We start from the raw sequence: 10,427 nt of genomic DNA on the forward strand, positions 1-10,427 counted from the left end.
AAATTTATGCGTTTCAAAAAAATTAATTTTCTAATCATATTATTATTATTACTTTTTAATATTTACAAATTTTAGAAATATTATTCAATTTTATGTTTTGTTAATTATACATAACAAAACTTTCTCTTAATTTTATAGAATTTTATTTTATATATATATATATATATTATTAAATATAAATGTAAATAAAAATATTTATTTTATCTTAATTTATATATAGAATTAAAATATTGTACACAAATAATAAAAGTTTATTTATAAATATAATTTTATAACTTTATTTCTGCACATGGTGCAGGAAAACACCTAGTGAAATTTTATAAATATAATTTTATAACTTTATTTCTCAAGCAAAATGGTTGCAATATGGTTAAAATGAATGAAAGTTTTTTTTTTGTTTAAAAATGAATGAAAGTTTTGTATATATACTATTTATATTAAACGAAATGTTTGCAATATGGTAAAAGCGAGAAAAACACTCCACGGAAGTTGAGAAATGCACACCCTTATTTCACAATGATTTAACAATGTAATTATGACCATGATTAACCCAGGTTTCACGGTGGAGTTCTTAGCTTTGGTTAAGAACTGTTTCTTTAACTTTTAATTAAGAAAAGCTAAGAACCGTCTTTTAAATAAGAGATATAAGAATCGGTTCTTACCCAAAAAGTGTAAAAAAAAATATATCAAATCATGAGTTTAAAAACCCCAAATTAAATGTCCAGATTAATCATACTCTAAAATACCGGATGTATCTTGGCATGCTTTCCGGGTCCTACGTAATAAGAGTTTAAACGGCTGGTTCGTGAAATGCCAAGAACATTTCAGAAAAACAGCTTGCAAAGAAAATGGTATATAAATATTAATATTTTGAATCAAAATATGTATACAAGAATGATTTTTGAGATATTCGTTATGATAGACTTTAAAATTTTTTTTATCACAATTATAGATCTTAAATATAAAAATGACCAAAATAAACTTAAATATTTTATCAAAAGAAGTAAATATATACTTATACCCCTAGAATTAATTAATGTAGACATTAGGGTTTATAGTTAAGGGATAGGGTTTATAGTTAAGGGATAGGGTTTAAGGAGTGAGATTTTGAGGATAGGATTTCAAATTTTTAAAAATTAAAAAATTAAAAAATTTAAAATAAAAAATGCTATTTTGGTCATTTTAATTTTTGAATTCTATTTTTGTGAAAAAACTAAAAAAAGCTATTTGAGAGAATTGTCCATGTTTTTTTTTGTTAAATTTTAGATATAATAAGAAACTTTTCATTTTTTTGTTTTTAATATTAGAAAAAGCTCATATAAGAAAATAAATAAAATAAAATATTAATAATAACAAGGGCAAATCTCCAAAATAGCATATTTCTAACTTTATATCACAAAAAGAGCACTCCAAAACTAAAATGACCAAAATAGCACCTTTCTAAGTTTATCCTTTGAAAATTTTAATTTTTTTATTTTTCAAAATTTGAAATCTTATCTCCAAAACCTCATTTCTAAACTCTAAACTCTAAACCCTAAACCCTAAACCCTAAACCCTAAACCCTAAACCCTAAACCCTAAACCCTAAACCCTAAACCCTAAACCCTAAACCCTAAACCCTAAACCCTAAACCCTAAACCCTAAACCCTAAACCCTAAACCCTAAACCCTAAACCCTAAACCCTAAACCCTAAACCCTAAACCCTAAACCCTAAACCCTAAACCCTAAACCCTAAACCCTAAACCCTAAACCCTAAACCCTAAACCCTAAACCCTAAACCCTAAACCCTAAACCCTAAACCCTAAACCCTAAACCCTAAACCCTAAACCCTAAACCCTAAACCCTAAACCCTAAACCCTAAACCCTAAACCCTAAACCCTAAACCCTAAACCCTAAACCCTAAACCCTAAACCCTAAACCCTAAACCCTAAACCCTAAACCCTAAACCCTAAACCCTAAACCCTAAACCCTAAACTCTAAACCCTAAACTCTAAACCCTAAATCCTAAACCCCACCCTTTAACTCTAAACCCTAAATTTGTGATTTTTGATAAAATATTCAAAAATATTAAGTGCTATTTTTGTGACTTTTGACCTTGAGTGTTAGTCTGAGAACAAAAACTTGATTTAGCGCTATTTTTGTCTTTTTCTCTAATAACTAACGAAAGTAATTTTAATAAATTCAGAAAAATCTATAATTAAATAGTATAAACGGTAAAAATAGATTTCACTTTTAAAATAATATTATATATTTAAATTAGTTTTTTGTTGAAAATCATTATTAAACGCCAGCAATCACTCGATCAAAACTGAAAACAAGTACACATCAAATAAGCTCAACCGAGATTGACCAAAACCGGACTAAACCGCTAATCCTTTAAACGATCGTCTATGTTTTTTCCCTAGGGTCCACATATACTTAGACCGGCCCTGGTCAGACCCTAGTCAGACGGTACCAAGCTCACATATAAATTGTATTGGGTTATTTGAGTAGCGAAGTAATCCAATACAACACAGTGACAGTATAAATCTAAACGTAGGAGCACTGATCAATCACTTATTTATACACAATGGACAACCCCAAGTAGTCAAGTAGAACATGGGAATGAGTTGATATCGTAAGATAGATAGATATATCCAACACAGTTATGGGAAACTTGCGACTTCATATTCATGCTCTATTTTCAGAGGTGATTCCTTGGAAACAGGTCGGTCTTCAGACCATAACTCCAAGTTAACAGTTCCACAGTCCCAGTGAACAACACATTTGAATACCTGACTAACGTCGAACCTGTTTACCAGCCCTAGATTGAGGCTCTTATCCACCAGCATCCATTCACCTGCAAAATATAAAAAGAAAACAGAAGACGATGTTTATTTATTAAAACATGAGAGAACAAGATGGAGTGCGTTGATGTACTTACCATGTGGGAGGTTGTTCCCTTCATATAATTGCTCTCCAGAGTCGGGCCAAACTTCATGCTTTGTACCATCAATCGATGTGAAGGAGACAAACGATTCCGTTGGATGCATAAGACAGAAAGTTGGATGGACTCTTAAGCATACCAGCCTGCGCCATCATTTTCCAGACCACATGAACATATAAAGACACAGAATCTGAATCATACTCTCGACTTGAGCTATTCATAATTAGAATAAAACCTTCTAGTGACACCCAAGCAACCTATTATATGCAAAACCTTTGCTTACATTACACAACAAGATTACTATAGATTGTTTTTTTTCCACTGTTTTTTTCCCACTGTTCTTCTACGGTTATATATTCTTGCAAGAGTGGTCTGAGAGTCATATCTTAGATCCTAGATCGATGTAGATAAATGTTACAAAAACATTAAACATAGGCATGTTGGTAAAACAAAAAAAAAATGTAAAGAAAGCAGACAGACCTTGAAAATCCACCAGAACCAGCACCAACACTACGGGCTTCAATGCTAGAGGCAATCTGAACAACTCGGGGATTGTCTTTAGGTATTGCGATTTTACGCCGAAGAACCAGTCCACCACCTACATCACCTTCTAGGATAAGAGATTCGTCTTCTCCTGCCTGTTCCAAATCCCTCCTATACAAGATGAAACAATCAATTCAGTAACAGAAGTAAACATAATGTAAACTACTACCTGCCGTAGTATAAGCCTTTGTCACACTGTATGTTCATATCAAAAAATATCGCATACATGTGTGAGAGAGATTGTCAAAGTAAACTCACTCAATAACATTATATTCCTCAGAACATCCAGCTGACCGGTACTCAGTACCACTGTACTCTTCGTAACCATTCATCTCTATCCTGCTGTGAAGCCATTGAACTCCTGTAAAGTGCAATCAACCAAAATTGTTATCATTTTCAACCTTCTACGAAGTCAAAAAGGGACATAATCTGGTTAGCAATTAACCGAATCAGCTCATACCAATCGTACACAATTTATCAAGTTTACATTTACTACTGTAACAAAAACTCCAAGTGCTGAGATTATTACCTGATGGAACATGTGTCATAGATAATATCCTTCCACCAATCCAAGGAACTATGTTCAGTTTCCAATCGCCACTGTTTAGCTCAACTGGTTCCCTTGAGAGTTCCATTCCCTTTTGTCCATGTAGCATTTCCTTCTCAGGTATCAGTTTTGTATTTTCTACATTTTCAATGATAAACATGAAAGACGCTAAGAAAGTAAATAACTATGAAAATTAGAATTCGGCTGTAGCAATATTCATGATTTTTATAAGTTCACAAATTCAAGCAGATGGATATTTCATCAAAACAATTATTAATACGAAAACTAAGATGACGTGACGACATACTCCAAAGTGGCTAGGTAGTAGCTACAAACATATTAAAAAGATGAGATTTACCCATATGAAGTGCAAAGCGCTCATTGCTTGTAGATATTAACGCTGAAACTTCACTTTCTGAAGGCATCTTTATCTGGATGGTCTCTCCATCCATTCCCCAAGCATCAAGCTGTTCAACATTACTAATATTTAAATCTTTTGAACTTATACACTCCCATAGATATTTTTTTAACCAGTGAAAGAACAATACCATTGCACCACCACCAAGCAATAACTGGACATGAATACGACGCTTTGGCCTCTCCCACTCTCCTTCCGTTATTAAAATCTTCACGGTAACAACGGAAGACTGTCGCTCAGCAATATAGTGTGTAATTAGATATCTGCCTTCTGTGTAGCCATATCCATCTCCATCATCTTCAAATAGGAGTCCTACAGCTTTCCCTGACAAATGAATACTTATTGTCATGAAACTCATAATTCGAAAAGAAAAGCTCAAAAGATAAAGTGTATTTTTCCTATGCATGATCCTGACCTTGGGAATACACAAAATTAATAATTGCTGAGAAAGACCATAACAAACACTACAATGCACAACAATCAGAAGCAATCCTCTGCTAACTAAGTTACAACAAGACCAATACACGCAGAATGGAAAGTTACAATATTATCACATCTTAAACTAAAAAGCATGTTCCCCTGTACAGAATCAGAAGCTCAACTTACCATTTTCATCTAATGAAACAAGTAGGGTTAAGTCATCTGACAGACTAGATTCCCCAACATGGAGATGTGGAGGACCAAGTGCTATGATGGATCCCCCTTGTAAATATAATGTCGGCAAATCCTGACATCATGAGCGGAATAAAAAAAAAGTGGAAAACTAAAACTTAATTGATTTTTTTCCCAACAGAAGAAGGAAGTCGAAACTGAAAGTGTCAGTAACCATATATACCGGATGTGAATCTTCAAAATCAAACCTCAACCAAGTTCCTCTGGGCAATATAGGCTGCAACTCGTGAGATCCCTGATTAGACAAAGTACTAGCCAATGATAGAAACAAACCAAAGAAAACTTGATTAGCTGGATGTTTGGCGGTTTATGAACTACAGACAAACTCACATTGATGAATAAAAAACATTTTTCCTGAAAGCTTCTACAATAACTGGCTCAACAGGAAGCAAGACTGCGAGAGAGACAGATTACTAGGTTGAGATTTATGATAGCAGCAATGCTATTCAGTTGTAATAATAAAAAAATGTGTTATATTTTAGACAACTTGAAACACCTTAATAAATAATCCTCGTTACTTGTCAATCAGTAAAGCTTAACTACTGGTTCTAGCTCAACATTCCTAAACTCTTTAAGTCTGATCACTTCTACCGAAATCAAGTGAAGACAAATCACATAAAAAGGGAAGTAATGATTCTGTAAATCAACATGAAAAAAGTAAGATCCATCGTTTCATGTCAAAATAAGAAGAAGAAAACCTTGCATGGATTAGAAGTGAGCCCAATAGAAAGGCATTTTCAATGGTCCTTAGGCGGGAAGCTTTAGGATCTGCATATACGAAGCCAAGAAAGTAAAGAGAGCATAAGATATCATTGCATAAGTTCAAAAAATGGAGTATAGTATTTTAATCAAGCCTACCGGCGAAAAAGATTGGAGTTGCAACTGGAGCACCAGTTGTATGGGCAATGTAAAATAGGGTGTAAAAATGTGGTAACAGTTGGTAGCGCCTCTTCAATGCAGCACGACAGACTTCCTCACACTAATCAAAAGACCATAGTTCGTACGTGACATAATTAAAAAAATCCTTACAGCAAGAATGGTTGATATTTTACAAGAGATTGCAAATTTACAAGAAGTTGCAAGTCCTTTGGGGAAGCAAAAATATTTTTCCATGTATATCATAAAAGATTGATGCTGAAATATCTCTTATAAGATTTGCTAGAAAAACACTACCTCTTCTCCAAAAGACCATGGCTCATGATCATCAGTGCCAGCCTCAGAATGACCACGGCAGAACGGAAACATAGCTCCAACGCCCATCCAACGCCCAAATAGCCGCGGAGTTGCGTTGCCAGCAAAGCCACCAATATCTGGTCCTGATAAAGGCTGACCACTAAGCCCCTGATCAAACGTATTGCAGAATGTTAATTTATGGCTTGAACAAGAGATGCTACATTATGTCGCATAGTTCTTTGCTAAAATCAAAATATACCGAAAAAACAACCGAATATTTACTCATTTATGCTGTTAGCTCTACTAACGTGGAAAACAACTATAGGTTATAAGCAACACTAGAATTCAAAAGAACAAAAGAGAATTATTGATGTAAAGAAATCAACCAATTAAGCAAATGCTCATGAGTAGAAATTCTTGGGTTCATAAAGCATGACAAGATAAATTAGAAGTATGGGCAAAAAAAAAATAGATTAACAACAGTCATCATAAATGATAATCACATACTAATTGTTTTAGTTTTGCGATAAGGAGGCAGTGGGCTCTTGAAATTCTTACCAGCTGAAGTACCATGGATATAGACATATGTAGATGCTCCCAGGTTGAAAGGTTATCTCCTGTCCAGGTTGCAGCATATCTCTGGCTACCTATGAATCCAGCCCTTGTCAATACAAAAGGTCGCTTATTCTTATCAGCTAGCTCCATCCCTTCATAAGTTGATCTTGCCATCAGCATCCCGTAGACCTAGACAACGGTAAATCTTGACAAAATGAACTTGAAATTCTTACCATCATATCTTAATATGGTACAAAAGGTGTATTCTTTAGGCAAAACATATCTACATTCAGAAACCAACTACTTTCACTCTTGATGCACTGCAAAAATTTCTTTTTTTTGTCTCAGCAATAGCATAGATATTGACAAGAAACTTTTAGGAAGCTCCAAGATAAAATTTTAGAAACAATAACACCAAACCGTAAAGAAACAAGTAATAATCGTCTGTATCTGTCTATCATCCAATGTATATAAATAATCCAGAAAGCCAAGGACCCACTGCATTTTTATATAACTTGGATAACTTCAAACATGAGATAATTTGAAACTCGATAGAAGAAGAGAAATACATTGTGGTAGTGCGAGTGGTATTGAACACCTCCAAGCTCATCATCTCCTCTGTGAATATTGTTCTCAGGCATCGTCTTTGTCACGACCTGGAAATTGACAAATGAGACCACATGGAAACTCATAAAGAATTCTATCTAGAAAATTCAAGTATGACGGCAGAGTATACGAGAATTACTTTGAAAACTGCTGGCTCATTCATATCATTCCATATACCATCAACACCATTTGAAATAAAATCCTTAACCAAATTAGCCCACCAAGAGCGAGCTTTGGAATTCGTATAGTCAGGAAAAACGCAAGGCCCAGGCCACACTTCACCTAATGACACCAAACATAAACTTCAGAAATGTTTGAATAAGTATTAAATTTAACATGATAAGACAGCACCAAAATCATAACAAGAGAATGAATACCAATAAAGGGCTCCCCATCTGCTCCTTTAACCCAAACATTATTCTTACTTCCACTATCGTAGACATCAAAACCTTCCTCCTGTTTTATCCCAGGGTCAAGCATCCAGATCGCTTTGAAACCGTTATTATGAAGATGTTTTGCCAAAGCACTAGGATCCGGGAAACGCTCCTGAAATAGTGTTCCATATAATGTCAATACCTAGAACTTATAAATCTAGCCAATGTAAACCATGAGAAGCGCAAATAAAAATCCACTTGGGACTTAAATAAAAAAAACACCTTGTCGAATGTGAAACAACGAAATCCATCCATGTAGTCAATGTCCATCCATATCACATCAGATGGAATTTTCTTGTCCCGAAACGTTTGAGCTATCTGCAATCATCACCACAATGATGAAAAGCATGACAGGGAGGCCCAAAAATTATAGACAATAAATAAGAACTGGCCATATTCTATAATTCAAAAATACATAGAATATGAACAAATACTGACCTCGGCTACTCGCTTGTCAGACATATAACTCCAACGGCATTGATGGTAGCCTAATGCCCACTTTGGAGGCATAAAAACAGTTCCTGATAAGTAGAAAGCATAACTTATTTAGAGCAGAATGATATGTACTAAGGAGAGGAAAAAAAGAGCCAAGGTAAAGACGAAAGAAAATTAAGAAATAGTTTGTCTCATTCATTTGTCCCAAACAATGACAATTTGCATAAAAAACAATATTTTCTGCAATTCCTAAGAGTAACAAGTCAGTTATAGTGAATCAGGCAAGTTAACAGTTGAAATATGAAATGTCTCAATGCATAAAAAAGCACAACTAATAAGACGTTAAAGAAAGAAGAAGAACATAATCAATAGATTACCAACGGCATGGGACAGGGACTGCAAGACAGCAGTGGGTGTGGAGAAAGGACCAAATGTGATTATTGGATATGATGGTGGGGAGATTATTCTTATGACTCCTTGTTTCCTTAGATCAATCTTAGGGACAAGAAAAAACAGTCAACACAATGAAAAAGAAAGATTACATTGCAAAGTGAGTCCAAAAAAGAGGGGCGTATGTCCATATACCTCACACTTTCGTGTGGTATCAGCAAGAACACCAAGTGTTTCTCCAGTTGGAAGGACAACTAGTACCCAAGGATGTGACTGGTAAAGTGAAGTGGTTCCGGGGCCATAACCCCACGCATCAGTGTTCCATGTAAACACCTGAACATTTATATTCCCCCAATTAGTTAGGTACTTAGGTTAACAAAAGAATATATGATGTATGTAAAAGAGAATGACAGACCCGTTTCCCTGTCCTCTCCAACTGGCCACCAACTTCTCCCGTCCCATAAAACGACGTGCCAGGAGAAAACTGCAGCATAAGTGAGCATGTCAAGATTGAAATTTTCAGATGCGTTTCAGAAAAAAGAAGAAAAGAAACGCTAACCTGAAAAGTGACAACTTGTTGCTCCTCAAGAAGGGAATAAGTAGGAGTAAACGCTGGAACAATGTGACTTGGAATGGGTACTTCCCGGTCTTTGCTGTTCTTAAACGAAACACTTGGAAACGCAGCATTCCTATGCTCCACAGAAGAGTCAAACCGGAAAACTCCATCCTCCAAAATAGGCACAAAAATCATATCAGATGGAGCAGTTTCCGAGCCATCTCCTTTACTTACATTCATCCTCCTGATTAAACACCGTCTTCCTTTGCTTCTGCATGCAAGGTGGTTTTTCTAGTAAGTACTCCTTGTATAACCCTTTATTTAGTTCTGTTTGACATTTCTCCAAGAAAATAAACTATTAGTCTTCATCTATAACACTCAACACAGCAAGGTTCTACATACATAAATCATCTCTACCTTGCTTCCTCCGCATAACAAATTTGTAAAGATTAAAACTTTTCAACAGCAGCAATCGAAAGTTATCAACTTTTTATCAAAACAGCATCGATAGTCACCAAGCAAGACCCAAAAGTGAAGCTCTTTATTGAATAATCAAGGATGAATATCAAAGGCAAGAAGCGAAAGAATGATCGGGAAAATATAATGGAGAAAGAGACGACCTGCTGGTGACGGCGAGAGCAGAGGATCTGATAGCGGGAAGGGAGGGCGATGGAGCGATCGGATTCAGCGAGGGAAGAGAGCGATCGTTAGAGAAGAAGGAAGGTGAAGAGGGTAGAGTTCCGCTAGTGAGTGATGACGATGACAATACCATTGGTGTATACTTCGGTTATGAATGGGCTACATTTATTTCACTGCAGTTTTCGAAACTTTATTGAAAAAATCTTTAATGTCACCACCAATCACATTCTTGCTCTTTTTTTTTCGAACAATTCTCTCCGATAACCATTTTTAAGTTTTTGTCACAAAGAAAAATGATCAAAATAGTTTTTTTTAATTTTTTAATTTTTAACTTTTATTTTTTAAAATTTTAAACATTATTCTCAAAATCTCACCTTTTAACTCAAAACCTTAATTTTAGATTAATTAACCTTATGATGTAAGTGTATTTTTTCTTTTTAATAAACTTTATTTTGGTCATTTTCTTTCTTGAAAGCTATTATTGTGACAAAAACTTAAAAAGTGTTATCCTAGAAAATTGCTTTATTTCTTTCT

At 34.8% G+C, this 10,427-nt stretch overlaps 1 protein-coding gene across 4 annotated transcripts; it reads right to left on the reverse strand.

Moving 5' to 3' along the window:
- Nucleotides 1–2,464: 2,464 nt before the first annotated feature.
- Nucleotides 2,465–10,062, reverse strand: LOC106313535 (alpha-glucosidase 2-like). 4 transcript variants are annotated; one of them, XM_013751372.1, is made up of 23 exons: nucleotides 9,875–10,062; nucleotides 9,258–9,525; nucleotides 9,114–9,182; nucleotides 8,894–9,031; nucleotides 8,686–8,803; nucleotides 8,312–8,394; nucleotides 8,096–8,191; nucleotides 7,817–7,985; nucleotides 7,579–7,721; nucleotides 7,403–7,489; nucleotides 6,837–7,022; nucleotides 6,279–6,446; nucleotides 5,964–6,084; nucleotides 5,804–5,873; nucleotides 5,269–5,356; nucleotides 5,040–5,160; nucleotides 4,564–4,757; nucleotides 4,374–4,482; nucleotides 3,998–4,153; nucleotides 3,727–3,829; nucleotides 3,406–3,579; nucleotides 2,923–3,068; nucleotides 2,465–2,838 (listed from the first exon to the last, which is right to left on the reverse strand). In XM_013751372.1, exons 1-23 carry the CDS (start codon nucleotides 10,024–10,026, stop codon nucleotides 2,645–2,647), a joined length of 3,153 nt encoding a protein of 1,050 aa, XP_013606826.1. In that variant the 5' UTR covers nucleotides 10,027–10,062; the 3' UTR covers nucleotides 2,465–2,644. The 4 variants fall into 4 exon arrangements, with proteins under 4 accessions (XP_013606826.1, XP_013606832.1, XP_013606850.1 ...); XM_013751378.1 differs by having other exon boundaries at nucleotides 9,258–9,581; nucleotides 9,875–10,039; XM_013751396.1 differs by lacking the exon at nucleotides 9,875–10,062 and adding an exon at nucleotides 9,672–9,795.
- Nucleotides 10,063–10,427: the final 365 nt, after the last annotated feature.

Source organism: Brassica oleracea, chromosome C1 (genome assembly GCF_000695525.1).
Source record: "Brassica oleracea var. oleracea cultivar TO1000 chromosome C1, BOL, whole genome shotgun sequence".
NCBI classification, from domain to species: Eukaryota; Viridiplantae; Streptophyta; class Magnoliopsida; order Brassicales; family Brassicaceae; genus Brassica; species Brassica oleracea.